Source organism: Mercenaria mercenaria, unplaced genomic scaffold, assembly GCF_021730395.1.
Source record: "Mercenaria mercenaria strain notata unplaced genomic scaffold, MADL_Memer_1 contig_3550, whole genome shotgun sequence".
Taxonomy (NCBI): Eukaryota; Metazoa; Mollusca; class Bivalvia; order Venerida; family Veneridae; genus Mercenaria; species Mercenaria mercenaria.
Genome location: NW_026461700.1, coordinates 24273 through 46832, shown reverse-complemented (window position 1 = coordinate 46832; position 22560 = coordinate 24273). Strand labels below are relative to the sequence as shown.

The window sequence follows — 22560 nt, the reverse complement described above, 5'->3', positions numbered from 1 at the left end:
AATTATAATTAAAATCTTGTCATTGACAATTGTAAGAAACTTGTAAGTCAAAGTCAAAGTCAAGGTCGAACTCATAGATTGTCAGGTATTAAGTCCAAATTTGGATTTTTTCGTGAAAAACACAAGGTCATTTTGTATTAAAATGTGTTTTGATATGTTATAATTTTGCAAATTTCGTTGTTTATAGCAACATTTCCTATATCAACTTGATATTGGTGTGTTAACTTGATATCCTTTTAGCACTTACACAAAATATGAAAGAAACAGAATTGACCCTGTAAAAATACTAGTACCATTGTTCACGTGCACTTTAAAACTGATATAGATGCGTGTCCATAGAAGACACTAGTGCCCCAACTCCCTGTCACTGTACTGTCATCATACTTCAGAAATAATATATACCAAACAGCAATTTGTCATTGAATCAAGAATCTTTTAAGTTCAGATACAAAGGAAATATGTTTCGAGGGCGCAGCCCAAGTGATAAAATAATATGCATTTAAACGAAAAACAAGACCCATCATTAACTATGATGAAACCCTCAGACAGCAGCTTCTTGTCCAAGGAACAAGAATATATGATCCACTGAATTTGTATATTGTACACGGAAAAAATGTACAAAGATGAACAAAAAAAGTAGGTTAGTAGATCAAAATAAAGGTCACTGATTGCCAGTTTTGAGATGTGTGTTCAAGACTGTACAAGTGTTCTAAATTTATGGCATCTTTTTAAATAAGAAGAATGAAGGTCAGCAGAATAAGGTCATGGTCAAGAGACCATGTAATTACAAAGTGTCATCAAGTAGATATACTTTACAGCATGTGAAATATGTTAGAAAATTATTGAAGTTTTTCCAATGTAACTCAATTAATATTAGAAACAAATAAAGGGCCATAACTTTGTGGAAAATCATTCATATGAAACGTGCTTCGCACATGCACAACTGCACTTGCTACCGATGATAATAATAACAAAGTTTGATAAAAAAAACTGGCATACAATAATTGAGAAATAGTGCGGACAACGTTTTTCTATAAACATATGAAGAAAAAAGAAATAAAGAGCCGTTACTATATGAAAAATCATTCAAATGGAACGTGCTTTGCACATTCACATCTTAGCTTGGTACTAGCGATAATTACAACGTTTAATAAAATTCTGTCATATAAGGCATGGGAAATAGCGCGGACAAATTTTATCCATATGCATAAATACAAAAAAAAATGGCTATAACTAAGAGAAAAATCAGCCAAATAGAACCCACTCTACACATGCACAACTAGGCTTGGTACTAATAATAATTGCAAGGTTTAATGGGAATCTCGCAAATAATTGCTGAGAAACAGCTCGGCCATTCTTTTCCGTGTACAAATAATGAAACAAGAGGGCCATGAAGGCCCTGTATCGCTCACCTGACCTACTGACCTAAAGATCATCAAAATTAACATTCTGACCAAGTTTCATTAAGATATGGTCATAAATGTGACCTCTAGGGTGTTAACTAGCTTTTCCTTTGATTTGACCTGGTGACCTAGTTTTTGACCCCACATGACCCAGATTCAAACTTTACCTTAAGGTTATCAAGGTTTACATTCTGACCAAGTTTCATGAAGATACAATCATAATTATGGCCTCTAGAGTGTTAACAAGCTTTTCCTTTGATCTGACCTGGTGGCCTAGTTTTTGAGCCCACCTGACCCAGATTTAAACTAGACCTATAGAACATCAACATTAACATTCTGACCAAGTTTCATTAAGATATGGCCATAAATGTGGCTTACACAGTGTTAACTAGCTTTTCCTTTGATTTGACCCGGTGACCTAGGTTTTGACCCCAGAAGACCCAGATTCAAACTTGACCTAAAGATCATCAAGTTTAATATTCTGACTAAGTTTCATGAAAATAAAGTCATAAATGTTGCCTCTAGAGTGTTAACAATCATTTCATTTGATTTGACCAAGTGACCTGGTTTTTGACCCCACCTGACCCAGATTTGATCCTGACCTAAAAGTCATCAAGATTAACACTCTGGCCAAGTTTTATTAAGATATGGTCATAAATGTGACCTCTAGAGTGTTAACTAGCTTTTCCTTTGATTTGACCTGGTGACCTAGTTTTTGTTCCTACATAACCCAGATTCAAACTGGACCTAAAGATCATCAAGGTTAACATTCTGACCAAGTTTCATGAAGATACCGTCTAAAATGTGGCCTCTACAGTGTTAACAAGCTTTTCGATTGATCTGACCTGGTGACCTAGTTTTTGACCCCAGATGACCCAATATCAAAGTCGCCAAAATGTTATTGAGGGTAACATTCTGACCAAGATTCATTAAGATTGGGCCAAAATTGTGACCTCTAGAGTGTTAACAAACTTTTCCTTTGGTTTGACCTGGTGACCTAGTTTTAGACCCCAGATAACCCGACATCAAACTCGTCTAAGATTTTATTGAGGGTAACATTCTGACCAAGTTTCATTAAGATTGGGCCAAAATTGTGACCTCTAGAGTGTTAACAGTCAAATTGTTGACGCCGACGGACGACTGACGACGACGGACGCCGACGGATGCCGACGGACGACGGACACAGGGCGATCACAAAAGCTCACCTTGAGCACTTTGTGCTCAGGTGAGCTAAAAATAATAAAGAGCCATAACTACGTGATAAATCACCAAAATGGAACCCGCTTCGCACATGCAAAACAAGGATTGGTACTGACAATAATTGGAAGGTTTGATGGAAATCTGGCAAATAATTCCTGAGAAATAGCCTTGACAAATTCCATCTACAGACGAAGGGACAGACAGACGGATCTACTGCGGGGAAGTTGTGTGACAATGTTGCTTATGTGGTAATGGATTCGACTTATTTGGCAGCACATAAAGTATATGTACAGCATCATACTTCCGTAATACTCTTAGAAGTTTGTTGTCCTTAATATCTAGTGTAATAAAGGTTTTTGAACAACATTATTTTGGAAGCGCAAAACAACTGTTTGCTACTGTAAAATCAATAACCAAATTTAACAGGTACGATGAAAAATGAAACACTAGCTTGCCCATGCTAAAGTTTGGCATTCTATCTGTCACAAACTGTCTGAGGGCACAGAAAGTATATATTACCAAGTACTGATAAAGAAAGAAAACCAAGCACATGGTTGCTCTTAAAATTGCTAATGTAAGTCACAAAACTATATAATGGGTACACATGGACAATGTTGTCACAGAAGACATGGACAATATGGTTACAGAAGATATGGACGTTATGGTCACAGAAGACATGGAAAGCGCGGTCACAGAAGGCATGGCCAATATGTTGTCACAGGCCACAAAACACATGGACAATGAAGCCACAAAAGACATTGGACAGTGTGGTCACAGATGACATTACCACACGCCGCTTCATAATTATAAGTTATAACTATCTTATTATTTCAGGTAGGGGATCTGCAATGACAATCGGCTAATTTCGTATTTTCTATTTGCGATTTCGGCATAATATCCCATTTCTACTCAGAGATCATTTGTGTAAAGTTTCATCAAAATTCATTCAGTGGTTTTGGAGAAAATATTGTTAAAAAATATTGTTGATGAAAAGTGATCACGCTCTCTGGCGGCCACGTTTTCTGTTTTCTGACAAATCAGAAGAACTTGAAAAATATTTGTAGAACGTCACACAAGAACCATTTGTGTATTTTTTTTTCCAATCAGGCTAGCAGTTTCACAGAAGAAGATTTAAGTTGTCACTAAAAGATAATACTATAGGGAAAAGTGACCACGCCCCCTTGCGGCGATGTTTTTAAAAAATCAGTATAGTTTGAATAATCTTGGAAAAGGGTGACAGAAGGAACATCTGTGTGAAATTCTTTCAAAATCGGACCATCGGTTTAGGAGAAAATGTCGTTTGAAAATTTTCTATTTTTAGCTCTGGCAGCCACTATTTGCAACCAAGCGGAACCGTTTGAGCAATTTTGAACCATCCAAGGAGCAACCATGCCAAGTTTCATCAAAATCCATTCCGTGGTTTTAGAGATGTCTTTTAAACACAATTGTTGACGACGGACGGTCGCATGCGCGCGCATGCACGCGCGCACTCACGACGGACGACGGACACAGCGTGATCACAATAGCCCTCCATGAGCATTGCTCAGGTGAGCTAAAATATCACTTGTTATGTCTCTCATACCGACACATAAAATTTCCAGATTTCTGTTATTTGCGGAAGTTGATGAATAAAAGCAGGTGAATGTTGAAGGTTTACAGTGGTTATTGAAGATCTTGGCGGGAAATCTTACATTGAACAGGCAGAAGCGTTCAAATGGTATAGGAAATTTGATGTGCTGTATGCTGCAACAAGACAAGGAAAGATCAACGTTATCATTAGGATTTTTAAGGACTTGGCTAGAGATATTGCAACACCCCGGGTTTTAAGAAAACCCGTCAGTCTGTCTTTACACGTATCATCTACATAATTTTATGTTAACATTTACCTTATTTTGTCAAAGTACTATCTAGCCCGCCCGCTTAGCTCAGTAGGTAAGAGCGTTGGTCTACAGATCTCGGGGTCGCGAGTTCGATCCTCGGGCGGGGCGTATGTTCTCCGTGACTATTTGATAAACGACATTGTGTCTGAAATCATTAGTCCTCCACCTCTGATTCATGTGGAGAAGTTGGCAGTTACTTGCGGAGAACAGGTTTGTACTGGTACAGAATCCAGGCATACTGGTAAGGTTAACTGCCCGCTGTTACATGACTGAAATACTGTTGAAAAACGGCGTTAAACCCAAAACAAACAAACAAACAAAGTATTATCTGTAGATTGCTAAATCTTCAAGGTCTCCAGTCGCGTGAAGCATGTGGCGACACACCACTCATAAAATACATAGTCTGACATGATTTATTTTACTTGCCATTCTACGCATAGAACAAATACTGGTCGCCATTTATCTATCTGCAAATTTTCTGGTCATCTGTTTCCTATTTTCCTTCCTAGCTTGAAGTGAAAACCACATGATTCCGCAATTTCCTAGTTTTTCATACTATTTACACTTTTTCCATTGTTAATCCATAAATTCTGTTAAAACTACCGATGCCATCGTAAAATATGACTTTAAAGCAATGTTTTAGCTAAGTCTCAACATCCATTTTCTTGTTTTAATAAGTTTAAATTGTAGAAATATATAATTGACTTTTACAAAGCCACCAGATAACGCCATTGTCCCTGTTGCATTCTGTAACGTTTACTACTGACTGAAAAGCTGTGTCATCATTTATCGATATCTTAAACTCTCTACAGAGCAGATATTGTAGTGTGGTAAAGATTGTTACCGTACATATCATAATATTCAATGTTAAAACTGAGGCTGTCTAATTTCTTAGAATATCGGCAGCCATTTTCTTGGTAAACATAACTTAAGTTGGTACCACAGTTTTTGGTCACTACCATATTTGGGTAGTGGTCGTTCTACCATTCCTTGGGAGACTATACCAGATAAAAAAAGTTCTACCCACTTTGGGTCATTTCTACCACTGCCTAGCATATAAGCAGCGCATTTGTGGTCACAAGGTCAGTCAAGCATACGAAATTCTAGGGCAAACCTACTGCAGTATGCTATATTTTTCTGTGGAATCAAGGATCTTATATTGGAAATCTTGAATTTAGAAATATTAAGCCAACTATTTACAAAGTAAATAAAGCAATTATATAGAAATCTACCGTATTGTCCAGAAACTTATTATATTTTATCACTTAATATATTTAAGCCAGTTTTACAGGCTTTTATAGCATTTTTAATATTTTTTAAAGACAACATAACATAATTGTTACAAGTCTAAAGGACTGTTTGAATTTGTCTAACTTTATAAACCTGAGTTTGGTACCTATTGTCACTGTGAGAGTAATTTACGCGCATTGTACCGTGTATATTTTATATTTCGTCTGTATATGGACACCTTGAACGCGATATTTAATCGAAGCACCATTTAACTGAATTGAAGTCTTAATATTTAGTGTATTGAGTAATTAAACAGCTAGCAGAATAATTAAAAGTTTATTAATTTGAAAGCTGACTTTATTTATTCATCTGTGTTTCCATACCATCTACAAGTATATTAATACAGCAAGCCTATAATTGTATTGATAAAGACAGCTACCGTATTTATTATATTACGTAGAGTTTTGTCTGGTCTGGTTATTATATTACGTAGAGTTTTGTCTGGTCTGGTATACAACTATCATATTTACCTTACACACGGAGCGGTGTTTTCTTTGATTGGTATACAAATACCATACTTATCCAAACATACAGTTTTGTCTGGTCTGGCATATAACTACCATACTGGCCTAACATACAGAGCAGTGTTTTACTTCGATTGGTATACAACTACCGTACTTACTCTAAGATAAAGGGCAATGTGGTAAACGAGTACCGTACTTACTCTAGGTGACAAAATAGTGTTGTGATACTCCATCTTGTGTATAATACCGTATTTACCCTATGATTTATTACACATTACCACAGCATTGTGTGAAAGGAGAGCAGTTCGATTAAGGTGGTTTCTAAAGAAGGGCTGTTTTTACTCATATGTTAGTGACCCCCCTACCCATTGGACCGTAACAATATTACCTAGGCATGACATCCTTAAGCAAGTTGTACGTACAGGAGAGGAGACAATCACTACAGGGAAGCTGAGTCACGAAAGGTGAACAAGACACTTTATCTTCGGAAGTTTCAACTGCCAATCCAACTCCGTTACAACCTTTGTGACTTTTCTTTGCTTTTACAGAAATTTGAAAGACAAAAAAGCTATTGAAGGCTATAGGAAATAAAGAATAGTTGAGCTTGAACTGAAAAAAGATCTACACGACACGCCCTTGTATATTTTTCAGAAATTCTGAAGCTGCTGATTCTACAAATAAAAAGACAGACCTTTCTTCTTGAAATTATTATAAGAGTAAAAAGAAGATATGTGCGTGCAAAGTGAAAAAAACTGGCTGAAAAAGCAGGTACTTTCAAGCATTTTTTAGTTGGATTAGAAGCTTTCTGATTCAGCTACTACGGAGATAAATTTAACAAAGGATGTTGATGATATAGACATATTCAAATATGTTGTAGAGTTCATGGCCACTGGCTATATTTTCTTATGTAATGAAAATATCCAAAAAGCTCTTCATTTCGCAACATGTTTATTGATTGACAAGTTATAGAATGCCTGTGCCAAATATCTTAAGAAAGATTTGGTATGTGAAAACTGGTTAAAGTACCACATCTATGCCGCAGACAATGCTCCATCTAAGGAACAGCAGTACACAGACGCATATACATCATCTAGATTCCATGATTTGCTTATATTTGAAGATGACAAATTGCAACTGGAGCCGGATCAGCTGGAACATTTCTGGAAAAATGGGTAGCTTGAATAGTTTAAAGCAGTTCATCGCTAAATTTGTTAGGGAGAACAAAATATCAAGATAAAAAGAAGTGGGCAGCGGCTCTGACAGCGCTGGAAAATGTCCCGGAATATACGGTTCAGAATAAAGATGCACACCTAGAAAAGGATCTGAGTTGAAATGTACAGAAATTGGATGTTGTTATGAAAGTTAAAGGCAAAAGTAGTAAAAAGGCAGAAAGTGTTATAGAAATATTGAAGACGAAACACGAAATATTAATGTAACATACGATGGAGCTAGAGACTCTCAGAGATATAGAACCGATGGATTGAAGACGGTCACAGCAATAGTTACCATTTCCGAAAGGCGTTCATTACGGAGAAGAAAATGTGAGCAGGATATTGTTGCAAGTGAAGATGATGTGGATGATTACTTTGACCTGGTTAGCATGTCTGAAACTGATGATTTTGAATTCAATGTAAAGGAGGATATTACAGCAAGACGCAAATATGATCTGAGTGAATTTAACAAACTAACAGACCGATGTTATCATACTGGATATCATATTGGAGACCTCAATGAGAGAGACTCATGATTTTACAAAACAATTCGATGATGGGATGTTGTTAACGATTACAGCATGTGACAGTCATGTGGTCTTTGTTGATAAAAATGAATTCTGGGAAACATTAGTTTACAACATTTAAAACAAATCACGGCGTAATTTTGAATGTCAAAAAATATCTATTAGAGGAAGTTCTAGATGAGGGAGAGAACATTCGTACAAAGAGATTATCACTGGAATAATAACGTGGTGTATCTAGTTGAATGTGGCAAGAAGAAAATACAAGTAGACGTGATAGCAATACTGTAGCTATGATCGACAAAGTTGTGTATATTTCTGGTGAAAATATTATAACAGTGAACAATTGTGCTAAGCTACATCAAAATTCCTCTTTGATAATTATGCATGAAAAAGAAATGCTCCGGACAAAGTCATTCTTGTATCTGACTTCTGGTCTCTAAATGTGATTTTGACCTTAGACCTAGGGACCTGGTTCTTGCACAAGACACTCCGTCCCATGATGGTAAATACTTGTGCCAAGTTACATCAAAATCCATCCATGCATGAAGAAGAAAATCTCTGGACAAAGTCATTATATTAATAAATTTGACCTTTGACCTCTTATTGTGACCTTGATCTTTGAACCTGGAGTTTGTGTATGACACTCGGTCTTACCGAGGCTAACATCAATGCCAAATATAAACAACATTCCTCTGCATGTCAAAGTTATGGTCCGCACAAACAAATCCGGGCAGATGCACGTAAGCACGGAGAAACGCGCGCACGCACATACACCGAACAGCCATTTGGGCGACCATATCTTCGCTTCCGCAAGCGGGCTCGACAAAAATTATCAATTTTTTAGAAAATATATTATTATTATCAATTATTATTATATATGATTATTTTTAACAGTAACATGTAAATGTTTACAAGATTTTTAATAATTTTACCTAGTGACCTAGTTTTTGAACCGATGTGACCGACATTCGATTCTATAATTATTACTGTATATTACTATTATAAGTGACATCTAGCTGTTTACAAGGTATTTTAAATAATTTACTCAGTTGCCTTGTTTTTGATTCGACGTGACCGACTTTAGATTCTACCCAAGGTGGATAAGATTAGATCACAAAATGTACAGATGTTCTATGCAAATCCCATATATAGATATATGTATACATTCATAAAATTTAAAAGTGAGCATAACTTCTAGCTAGGTTATCAGATTTGCATGAAACTGACAGGTGCGAGGGTTCCAATGATGATTGACAAGATTATGAAGTTTCAGGTACGGGAATCAAAAACTCTTGAAGAAGAAGCTCAGACAAAAGTGTGTCTATGGACGGACACGGTGATTCAAACAAATCTTCAGCAATAAGCTTCAGTGCAATCATAATGGGCACATAAGAAGCAAGTGCTAAAGTAAGGTACTTACCAGACATACGCTGAGAAGCTTCCATTATCTGGGGCTCTGGCACCTCATCTGGATTAGATCTGACGCTGCAAGCCTGTTGTACAGCATGCGGCTTAGATATTGGCAGAGCCTCCACATCTTCCTTCATGGCACCTGGAAGAGGGAGAAAAAGACAATATGGTAATGCAGACTGTAATGAAGTGATTCAGGGAGTTTTGTAATGGTCTAGTCTCGGCCATGTCGCAACCTACCTTTCAAACTAGCGGAGACACACACACGAAGCAATGGAATGTTACAGAGATACACACCCACACAAAAAATTCCCGAAGATCATACTGAGGTATTCACCCAAAAGATGACATACAGTTGTTAAAAACATAACAAGGTACATACGTTATAAGTGCTAATCAAGGAACTTACAAAGGAACCTACCAGTCATATGCTGGGAAACGTCCGTTATCTGGGGGTCTGTCACATCATCCGGATTTGATCTGACACAGCAATCCTGGTGTACAGCACCCGGCGGGGACATTTGCACACCTTCCACATCTTCCTTCATGGCATCTGGATGTGGGAGAAAAACACACCATGGTTAATACAGACTGTAATGAACTAGTCCAGGGAGTTTTTCTAATGGTCTGGTCCATGTCATCTGAAACTAGAGCTGTCACAAAAATGACTTTTACCCCTGAAGAGCTTTTTTAGAAAACAATAATGGAAAGCAATCAACGTATTTATTAGAAACTAGGCAATTTAGTCGAGCAGTTGTATAATTCCCATGTTTAACATTTGTTTAACGTTTAATTCAGTTGAATAAAATCGAGTGAAATGACACTGCAGAAACAGTTCTCAGCAAGAGCTCGTAGAACACTAAATGCCCCCATGAAGCATTCAGTAATAGCGCAAAGAACAGAAATTATTTGGTCACTGTACACTTGACGTTTGACATAATGACTTCAAATCAATAATTATGGGTCATTTATCAGTCATTAATAAACATCACGCCAAATGTAATCTTAGAATAAAGCATTATCTGGTAACTTAGCAAAAAGTTTTAACTGTTCTTTGTCAATATGACCATTACCTTTGACTTGCTGATCTCAAAATCAATCAGAGTCATCTGTTGGTCATAATTAACCTCCCTGTTAAGTGTCGTGATCTTAGGCTCGCTCAATCATTCTCAAGTTATCATCCGGAAACGGTTTAACTTTTCCTGGTCACTGTGACCTTGATCTTTGACTTCAAAATCTCTAGGGGTCTTTTGCTGATCATGATCAACATCTCTCTCTCTATCAAGTTTCGTGATCCTAACCCAAAGTATTCTTAAGTTATCATCCGGAAACGATTGAATTGTTCCGGCTCACTGTGACCTTTGATCTACTGACCTAAAAATCAGTAGGAGTCATTTGCTGGCCATGACTAACCTTCCTATCATCTTGCAAGACCATTACGCAACTTATCGTTCAGAAATGGTTTAACTGTTCTAGCTCAATGTGAATTTGACCTGTGACCTACTGACCTAAAAAAACAGGGCTCCTCAGCTGGTCGTGAACAACCTTTCGATCAACTGTCATGGTTCTAGGCCCAAGTCTTCTCAAGTTATTGTCCGGAAACGGTTTAACTGTTCCGTATCACTGTGACCTTATGACCTAATGACCTCAAAATCAAAAGGAATCATTTGCTGGTCATGACCAACATCCCTATAAACTTTCGTGACCATAGGACCAAGAGTTCTAGTTATCATCCGGAAATCGTTTAACTCTTCCGGGTCACTGTGACCTTGATCTTAAATCTACTGACTTAAATATCAATTTGGGTCATCTACTGGTCATGCCCAACCTTCCTATTAACTTTCATGATCTTAGGCCTAAGCGTCATAGAGTTATCATCCAGAAACGGATTGGACTACGGACAGACCGACCCACCGACATCTGCATATTTTCTTTAATACATTTTTATCTATATTTTCATAGCAGTTGTTGAAAGCAATATCAAGAAGGAAGAGTAATATACTTAACAACAAAAGGTTACTGGTACATTCTAAATAAAATCTAAGATGGCGTAAAATATGGCCGACAAATTACGGAGATATCAAAGTATAGCAAATCATGTGTTTTTTCTTTCTTTTTGTCATTTATTTTCAAACGTTTAAGTTAAAACTGCAAATGGGTAAAATTATAATTAAAATCTTGTCATTGATGTTTGTAAGTAAGTTGTAAGTCAAAGTCAATGTCGAACAGCAGGTATATGAATTTGAATTTTTTCGTGAAAAACACAAGGTCATTTTGTATTAAAATGTGTTTTGATATGTTATAATTTTAAAAATTACGTTGTTTATATCAATTTTCCCTATATCAACTTGATACTGATGTGTAAACTTGATATCCTTTCAGCCCTTACACAAAATATGAAAAAAAAACAAAACAGAATTTACCCTGTACAAATACTAGTACCATTGTTCATGTGCACTTTAAAACTGATATAGATGCGTCCCATAGAAAAACACTGGTGCCACAACTCCCTGTTACTGTACTGCCATCATACTTCAGAAATAATATATACTAAACAGCAATTTGTCATTAAATAAAAATCTTTTGTGTTCAGATACAAAAGAAAATATATCTCGAGGGCGCAGCCAAAGTGATAAAGTGATAAAATAATATGCATTTAAACGAAAAACAAGACCTATCACTAACTGTGATGAATACCTTCAGACAGCAGCTTCTTGTCCAAAGGAACAGGGGTATGGAAAATATGATCCATTGCATTTGTATATTGTACAGGGAGAAAATTTACAAACATGCACAAAAGTGTAGGTTAGTAGGTCAAAATCAAGGTCACTGAATGTCAGTTTTGAGATGTGTGTTCAAAACAATACAAGTGTTCCAAATGTTCTTAAATAAGAAGAATGAAGGTCAGTAGAATAAGGTCATGGCCAAGGGTCCATGTAATCACTAAGGGTCATCAAGTAGTTATACTTTACAGCCTATGGAATATGTTAGAAAATTATTGAAGTTTTTCCAATGTAACTCAATTCATATTAGAAACAAATAAAGGGCCATAACTTTGTGGAAAATCATTCATATGAAACGTGCTTCGCACATGCTCAACTGCACTTACTACCGATGAAAATAATAAGAAAGTTTGATAAAAAATCTGGCATACAATAATTGAGAAATAGTGCGGACAAAGTTTTTCCATATACATATGAAGAAAAATAAATAAAGGGCCGTAACAATGTAAAAAATTATTCAAATGGAACGTGCTTTGCACGTGCACAACTTGACTTGGTACTAATGATAATTACAACGTTTGATTACATTCTGTCATATAAGGCCTAAAAATAGCGTGGACAAATTTTGTCCATATGCAAAAATAATAATGGGCTGTAACTAAATAAAAAACAATCAATGAGATAGTACCCACTATACACATGTACAACTAGGCTCGGTACTAATAATAATTACAAGGTTTAATGGGAATCTGGCAAATAATTGCTGAGAAACAGCTCGAACACTTTTTTCCATATACATATATAATAAAAAATAAATAAAAAAGAGCCATAACTAAGTGAAAAATCACCAAAATGGAACCCGCTCCGCATATGCACAACAAGGATTGGTACTGATAATAATTACAAGGTTTGATGGTAATCTGGCAAATAATTCCTAAGAAATAGCCTGGACAAATTCCATCTACGGACGGACAGATGGATCTACTGCGGGGAAGTTGTGTGACAATGTTGCTTGTGTGGTAATAGATTCGACATATTTGGCAGCACATAAAGTGTACGTACAGCATCATACTTCCGTAATACTCTCAGAAGTTTGTCCTCAATATCTAGTGTAATAAAGTGTACATCGCTTAGTGTAATGGCGTTTTAAGAATGTAACTAAATTAAATAATAATATAAAATGAAGTCAGCACACTATTGTCCTTAGTATTGACCTTGCATTTATGAATATTCCATATTGTTGCGTAAATTATTGCTTAATAGCGATGTAGCGATATAACTATAACATATAAATAGAAAATATTAAACAGACTACTTAATATGGGCTGGAAGGGGTGAGGGAACCGAGCCCCTTCCGTCCATATCTGCCGAGCCTGGTAGCATTTAACAAAAGACAGTTGTATTTTATTCTATTTATCATGAAACTCATACACGCTACCTAGAACAACATATGTCCTCATCTCCTATTTCATAAATGTTGACTTCTGAAGCAGAATTATTAATAAATTCATATCTTACGGATTTGAACATTCATCCGCCCCTGAATAACTTGAACGGAACAATACGGCAGCCATACTGATTTCAACTCCGACAATGATTATTGACTTTCTGATATTCTTATAAAAATATAATATCAATGAAATAAACTCTTATCTGCGTACAAATCATCCTCTTGCATAAATCAAAACATGTTTTTTCCACTTTATTAAACATTTGACTCAGACAACTACATGTCCAAAGCCCTTAAAATTTCACTTCCAGTTCCAGACTCAGTCAGAGATACTTTAAACTTTGAGTTTAATCACTGAATTTACACTGGTCCAAGAAATAATAACGACACAAACATTTTTGCTACAAATTAATAAACAGGGCCGTACGAACAGGGGGAGGGGGAGGGCGGGCAATAATTTGACCGATTATGGTAATTCTCTTAGCAATTTTTGGATAGCGAGTAAATTTTAGCTGATTTTCATAATGTGTGCCGTACCCCCAATCTGAAAATGCTTCCTACGGTCCTGATAAAAATGGTTGCCTTAATTATAGGCATAAACCAAGAACAAGTAAATTGGCAAGTGTATTGTAAACCTTTCCAAGAATTGATCTAATGGCATGTAGACATTGTGATGTCACGATGAACGTTCCACAGTGACATCATTAAGTGATATTGTCTGTGTGATAAATGTGGAGACAACCATCTTTAAAGGAATTTTTTTTATACTCCAAAAGTGTTATTTTCACTTAAATTGTACCAGTAAATGCATTTATGTTCTCTTGTAGAAATAAATGGTGTTATTTTTTGGTGATATATATTCACTTGTTGTCATGTTGAAGGAGATTACTTGTCGGCTATTGTTCATCGTTATTTGCATTCCGTTATACGGTTTGTTTCGTTTATCTATTATCTACACACTTGGCGGCAAAAAATACAGAAGTCCGTGCATGTATTTGCCACGCCCTTGAACCAGTTTGCTAGCTGAAATCGTCCGAACAACATCGTTAGAAAAATTGCTGTATAAAAGTTACCTTGTAGTATGAATTTAAGCTGTTACGTTAGTTGGATGGAATTCTAGAGAAAGAATGGTTACTGGGACACGAAAGGAAGATAAGTTTTATATATTTTTGTTATTGTCGTGCATAACAAAGCTTGATTTAGAACAATATTCAGCTTATAATAAACATTCATTCAAATTCTCCAGCTCTGTGCACATGTGTATTTGTTAATAGTTGGACAATTATCATGTCACAAAAGCTTAATTTAAGGTAATTTAAGATAACTGAAAGTACGGACAATGATGATAATATTGATAAAATCGGTATCAAAATGTTCAGTTTTGTCAGTGTGATGTGGGGTGGTGACAGGTATTGTAGATAATTATGACGATATGCAATGATATGTATCTAGTATGATAATGTTATTATGGTGTTGATGATGCTGATGATGATGACGGTATGGTGGATATTATGATATTATGACGATATGACAATAATGTTGTTCATAATGATGATGTTTATGCTATTATGATAATATGGTGATATTCAGTTTGTGTTTAAATGATCATAACGATATGATGATGATGATGGTAAGATGATGATTTGGTGACAATATGGCGTTGATAGCGATTAAATTACGATCATAAATATGAAATAGTTATGATTAATGATGATGATAATGATATAACATGACGATGATATGACGATACAATAATGCTGAGAGGAAAATGATTACCATGATGGTACGTTATAAGAATAACATAATATGATATTACACGATAATATGTTTTGATTACGATGATGATATGGTATAACGAATCATTTATGATCTTTGTGATGGCATGATAATGATGGCAATAATGATTGTGATATTACGAAATGATAATGATATGAAATCATGTTGGTACATTATAGTACTTTAAGGACGATGGTGATGTCGTTGATGGTAAAGATGACAATGGTGATAATATTCTGACGATGATAAGACAATAATGGCGTTTTAATATATTGTAATAATTAAGTATTTCAGTTTGCTAGCAATACTCCAACATTAGGGGGAAACATCAGGTAAAATGAATCAAAGGTAAAAGGTAAACGTCAGGTAAAAGGTAAAATTACGTTTGACTTAGTTTTGAAGCTGTTTGAAACTGTTTTCATTGGTAAATATTTCATAAACTTAATTTAATAGGTATGATATTAATATATTTATGAAAATATAGATATAATACATTTTAAATATGCCATTGCAGTCGACAGAATATTAGTCATAAGGAACGGATCACTTGTCGCTCTCTGTTTGGTGTTCGAACCACGTTCAGGGTTACATGCAGCATTTAAGAAGCAATCCAACTGCCTTATAAAAAGGAAAATCAAATTGATTGTTCTACTGCAGCAAACGCTTTGGTCTTTATCATAAGCCGCTTCTAGCGTCCGTTAAAAGATATCAGCTGTTGCCAGTATGTAGTTATGAAATTGCAGGCATTCGGATATGAGCTTGAGAAGATTATGATGTCTAGTTCATACTATTTCTGTCAGTAACAGTATTAGCAAGCCAGGTATTGGCATATGTTTTGATTCATATTAGGTCACATGTTTAACCGCTGGCATACTTTTAAGATTCATATATAATTTGTTACAAATTATAAATCATTAAGATGTAACAATTTTTAAATTTTCTTAATTTGTCAAGGCCTTTGCTTTAAATTTCAGTACAAGAGAACATGTCGTCTAGTTTCAGCTACAAATATAAAGGTAACGGTTATGGTAAAACAGAATACAGATTGAACGTCATTATAAATGGTAAAAAAGTATCTTGTTTACGTCTTAAATTAGCGAAGGTGAGTTATTTCTTTTATTTACCCTAATGTAATGCAGCGTTCTGTGTTTTGATTGGACGAATTTTATTTCATAAAATATTTAGTGGCCCTCAATACACATGTGTCCGTATGTGCATTTCGGTATGGCATATAGCAATTTATGAACTGAGGTGAATATTGAGCAATTCGCCTCACTTTCTCATAGGCTGTGAATGGAGAAATCTCTGCCATTTGCCAATTTCTTCATGGTCAGTCTATAAAATAGGCTTCTGCCACTTTGCGTTGCCTGTAAGTTGCTATGCCATTTAGCTAGTGATTGTTCTTGTGTTCATATTCATTTCTTAAAATTTAAACATGCTATATGCCATGATATCAATGAAATAAAGTCGCGGCCATTTCCCATCTACTTTGTGTTTGTTGTTTGTGCATGCTAATAAGAATAGTTAAGAATATTTGTACTGACGTCGTAAAACGACATAGACATAGCGAACCTCATGAAATATCTGTATGTTCTACCTTGATCTCAACCGATCTTAAGCTGGCCCTTGCATCATGAATTAGACAGCCACCTGCCTTTGGCAACTCATGGGTTCATTCCTTTGTGGGTTGCTTAACACAGGTCTGGCTGTATACTTTGTAACAGAGAGGTCGTGATGTTGCACTTGGGCGGATCCGCATACGTGTAAGTTCAAAGAACATCTCAAGCGACAAAAATCAGACAAGAAAAAATATTCACAAATAAGTTTTGTGTAAGCGTTAAAGTTCTGACCAGGTTAAGGTTACCTGAAAGTATTTGGCATACGCTGAATATTACGTATACTTGTAAAAATTTAATTCACATTTTGTATGCACATGTGCATGATATCGCTATCTCTCTGTTGCTGGTCTTGCTGCCTTCTATTCATAATCGGTTCTACCTGCGCCAATAAAATAAATGCATTTATGTTCTCTTGTAGAAATAAATGGTGTTATTTTTTGGTGATATATATTCACTTGTTGTCATGTTGAAGGAGATTACTTGTCGGCTATTGTTCATCGTTATTTGCATTCCGTTATACGGTTTGTTTCGTTTATCTATTATCTACACACTTGGCGGCAAAAAATACGAGAAGTCCGTGCATGTATTTGCCACGCCCTTGAACCAGTTTGCTAGCTGAAATCGTCCGAACAACATCGTTAGAAAAATTCCCTCCCACCCTTCCCTTTAAGAATGATATATGTATAGTATCAATTTGACGTATTTCTGCTGTCAAGTTTGTTTTTCAGATCCAGACTGATACATTTACGGAGTCTCAGGCATGTCAACGTGATATTCGCAAGGGTCTGGGCGTGTTCAGAAGGCTGCCTCTTGCACTCACCTATTCATGTTACTATAAACTGTCGCAGTGATTATCTATTTTAGTTAAATGAAATAGTGAAACGAACGTTTTAATGTTTCGTGGTAACTTCTGAAAGAGGTGAACATTTTAAGTTTCGAGGTTTAAAGTGAAAATGATATTCAATTGCTGTAACAACTTTATGATATTTTGTGTTTTCTTTATTCTATTTCTTTTATTACTTGTATTTAATTTTATGCATATATAATAACAATTTACTGCTTTTAAATGTAATCCAACGCTTTCCCGTATTTTTCTCAATAGGAGTTTTTAGGGTTTTGGTGCGCGGATTACAAATATATCTGTCGCGACTTTCTTAAAGCAACGAACATTTCTAGTGTAGGACTGGATGCGAAGACATTTTTAACTTTGCTTGTTGCAGTTAAAGTTTAAATTGTCCGTTCTAAAGTGAGCATAAATATTTTTATAATTGATCCACACCTATTTCGATAAAGCCTTCCTTGGCATTACGATACAACGGCTGTATCAAAAATCAAAAACGCTCACATGTCTAGCTTGGTCAGGAGTATCTGCCGAAAATATTCGCCATCGAATGACCATGTCTTATATTGGTGTTGCAGGGTTTAACCGGCTGCAACCTGTTAGAGGGGACCTTGTACCAAAATATGGTCGGTCATTAATATATATCCTTGCACTGACTGTGACTTAGTTTAGCAGGGTGACTCCTCCCGGCCAAGTTGGTGTTATGCCGTTCGGGAGGAGGGTTTTTTTAATATGTACGAGTAGGGCCGTACATATCTTTATAATTTTGTGTGGATCAACTTTGCTTCATACCTCTAACAACATATGTGGGTCTTGTATGTTTAACTTGACCCCTCTGCTAACTGGAAGCGCCTGTAACACCAGCTCTTTATTTTGTCTGTGGCTCCCAACTTATGCTACCATTAGTCCGTTTATCAGAACAGTCTTTTGCTTAGATGGTATTTAATCTTTCGCGTTATCACGCGATCCTCCCCGGCATTCGAGTCCGAAGTAATTCTTTCGAACCTTTGTTAGAGGGGACCTTGATCAGAAATGGTCGGTCATTCACCAATATCTTCGTAATGGCTGTTTCTTAGTTTAGCAGGGTTAATATTGATAATAATGGCAAGACCGGGAAAACAAAATCCTTTGCTACATACCTCTAACACATTGGTCTGATTATAAATAGAAGACCACCTGCTATATCTGGTAGCGCTTCCTGCTTCTTTATTAACATATCAATAGTGCAGTCTTTCCTGGATATTATTTTTGCGTTGACATTACTGTCGCGATCCAACCCCCCCATTTTTCGTTAAAATATGCAAAATATTACAGTGGTAATTCTATTAGAAACTAAATATAAAAGCAATTGTTGCATGATTTCTTCGCTACCAGTCTTACTTGTAGTTCCTATTACCTTTCGGGAATGTGCTGAGCAATTCGCCTCACTTTCTCATCGGCTGTGAATGGAGAAATCTCTGCCATTTGCCAATTTCTTCATGGTCAGTCTATAAAATAGGCTTCTGCCACTTTGCGTTGCCTGTAAGTTGCTATGCCATTTAGCTAGTGATTGTTCTTGTGTTCATATTCATTTCTTAAAATTTAAACATGCTATATGCCATGATATCAATGAAATAAAGTCGCGGCCATTTCCCATCTACTTTGTGTTTGTTGTTTGTGCATGCTAATAAGAATAGTTAAGAATATTTGTACTGACGTCGTAAAACGACATAGACATAGCGAACCTCATGAAATATCTGTATGTTCTACCTTGATCTCAACCGATCTTAAGCTGGCCCTTGCATCATGAATTAGACAGCCACCTGCCTTTGGCAACTCATGGGTTCATTCCTTTGTGGGTTGCTTAACACAGGTCTGGCTGTATACTTTGTAACAGAGAGGTCGTGATGTTGCACTTGGGCGGATCCGCATACGTGTAAGTTCAAAGAACATCTCAAGCGACAAAAATCAGACAAGAAAAAATATTCACAAATAAGTTTTGTGTAAGCGTTAAAGTTCTGACCAGGTTAAGGTTACCTGAAAGTATTTGGCATACGCTGAATATTACGTATACTTGTAAAAATTTAATTCACATTTTGTATGCACATGTGCATGATATCGCTATCTCTCTGTTGCTGGTCTTGCTGCCTTCTATTCATAATCGGTTCTACCTGCGCCAATAAAATAACCTAAATGCATGGAAAAAATACCAGTTTCAGTTTGATACAATCAATTTCAAGGTTTTATGGCTTTTTCAGTAACGTATGCTAGCAAGCCAAATTTCCTTGAAAAAAGCTGTCGCGACATAATTTATGAGTTTTACCATAAAGTACACTCAAATCACAAACTGTTACTGTAAAATATACCCAAACTCAACCCTGACACCTAAAATGTAGAAATATTTAGTCAGTAAATCTGCATTTTGGGGGGAAAATACACCCAAAACAGTGAAATTGAAATATTTTCAGTTTTTCTACTTTTTCTCTGCTAAATTGCACTGAAATTGTCATTTTCTATCATAATCTGGCCAAACTAGCCTATTTACAGCCACATCTAAACAAGTCACTTGTTTAGATGTGGTTGTAAATAGGCTAGTTCAATTTTTACCCCTGCTCAACTTATAGGTTATATTCTACCAATTCAATTTCTTCTTTATTTCATATTTACAATAAAATATTATGACCTCATTTTCAGCATTTTAGAGCATTTCAATGATATGAAAACCATATATGGTCATTTTACTCATTATACCAGATTTCATCCATAGCATGGAACTACATTTTGGACTGTAACACTGAGTAGTCAATTCCGGTTTGGTGTAATCCGTCCTTTAAGGAGTTAAGTTGAGATTACAGAATTTGTTTTTAAAAAAAGTCATGCAACACCAAAACTGGATTCTGTAGTAAAATTCGATGTGGAAGGAAACTGATGTAAAAAATAGTCCATCAATATGGGAGGTGCTTAATTTTGATATCAGTTCAATGACCTGATATCAAAACAAAATATCAGGCAAGTGATATCAGACACTTTACAGTTTGCATAGTAGTTGCATGATAAACTTACGGTGTTCCGTTAGGGCTAGCGCTTGCTCCCTGTGAGCTCGAAGCGCGAAGGTACGATGGTACGATGGCGAAGCGCGACAGTACGATGGTGACAATACGACAGTGCGATGGCTAAGTGCGACAGTACGATGGCGAAGCGCGACAGTACGATGGTGACAGTCCGTCGTACTATCGCGCTTCGCCATCGTACTGTCGCGCTTCACCATCGTAGTGTCGCGCTTCACCATCGTAGTGTCGCGCTTCACCATCGTAGTGTTACCATCGTACTGTCGCGCTTCGCCATCGCACTGTCGCGCTTCACTATATACATGTAGTATTGTCAACTCTGTCTAATGATCAAATAATTGGAACGCTTTTCGGCACGGGTATTATTGAAATGAATATCACCAGACCTTATGTTATTCAAATGAAAATTCCCCGGCAGAGTATCACTTAAATGAATATCATCTGGTATGATGATATTATATAGATATTGCATTCCTGAGAGGGTGATATAAAAGATGTTCACCGCGAGATATCTGAATATAGACAGAGGCGCCAGCCGAGGTCTATATTCATATTTGGAGAGGTGAACATTTTTCATATCACCCTCTCAGGAATACAATATTTATTCTATTATACCGAAAAGATATAAAGGTCAAAACATGTACTGGAAAATCAACATAGATCTTATGATTTTAATGATTTATGTAACATTAAAAGGAATTACTAACCAAATAATGAAGACAGAATTAAGGAGTCTTTGCTTGTTAGCAATCGTGGCGTCTTTGTTGTGTTATAAGACTGTTTTGATAGGTTAATACATGGACGGATCAAGTAAAAAAAAGTAGTTTTTATGCAAGAATTTACGGAAATATACAGAATATTCATGAATGTCAGGTCAATACTTACGGATAATATATATGTTTCCCGTTAAATAAACATATACATGATTCCAATTGTATTTTCCTCGAGTGCTCGCACCGGTATATCATATTTTGCCTTTTACCTTCTACCTGTCTGTCTTACGACAGGAGAGGATGGCTGGATTGACGAACTGCCCGGACATAAATATGGTGTACCATTTGGGTCGAAATCTGCTTTGCGTACGCGCACATTTCAAAATATACGTTCACTTATATGGAGGTCATTAGAAGATATTGCATAAGTCTCTTTTCATATTGGATTAATTAGACGAGTTCAATAAAATATAAAATTCTGCCTCGCTTTCTAGTATTTTATTCAACTAGTTTAACACATGCAATGTGGAAAGACACATATGAAATATTCTTTTCGTCACATGTAAATTCTTTTTCTGCTGAAACATCAAAATTTCTCCTTTCTTTACCTATCATAGACCAAGCGAATTTATGTAATAGCGACATCAAACATGTGATAGAAATATATGTGCAAACGCATGCTTATATGGACGTGCGCGTGTTTATAAAAGTACTCGTCCATATATACATGAATGCGTATATATATGTGAACCTATAATTTCAAGTGTACGTATAAATTTTCGATTGCTTGCATATTTGTAAATATACAAGCACCCAGAAACAAGCGAGTATACGCATAAAATTATACACGTACAATGCTAAATATATAGGTAAACGCGTATTTATACTAGCACCCAGAATTGATGAGGTGATCATTTGACCCAAGTTTGATGAAAATCCTTCAAGGGGTTTAGGAGATACAGAGTGGACACCAAATGGAAGGCTCAAACCTTCGACCCTTAGTTGT

The 22560-nt window shown here is 36.1% G+C and overlaps 1 protein-coding gene and 1 long non-coding RNA gene across 2 annotated transcripts in view; one reads left to right on the top strand and one right to left on the bottom strand.

Annotated features, from left to right (window-relative positions):
- LOC128553169 (uncharacterized) overlaps positions 1-22560 on the bottom strand; it is a 50413-nt gene that overhangs the window by 3912 nt on the left and 23941 nt on the right. The window contains exons 4-5 of the mRNA XM_053534291.1: positions 9807-9938; positions 9396-9527 (exon numbers count right to left, since the gene is read on the bottom strand). Coding sequence (XP_053390266.1) covers positions 9396-9527; positions 9807-9938 — 264 coding nt within the window. The remainder of the gene's footprint in view (positions 1-9395; positions 9528-9806; positions 9939-22560) is intronic.
- On the top strand, positions 14613-18005 carry LOC123546514 (uncharacterized). The gene is made up of 2 exons (XR_006685500.2): positions 14613-15689; positions 16309-18005. It is a non-coding gene; the product is annotated as an uncharacterized LOC123546514 (long non-coding RNA).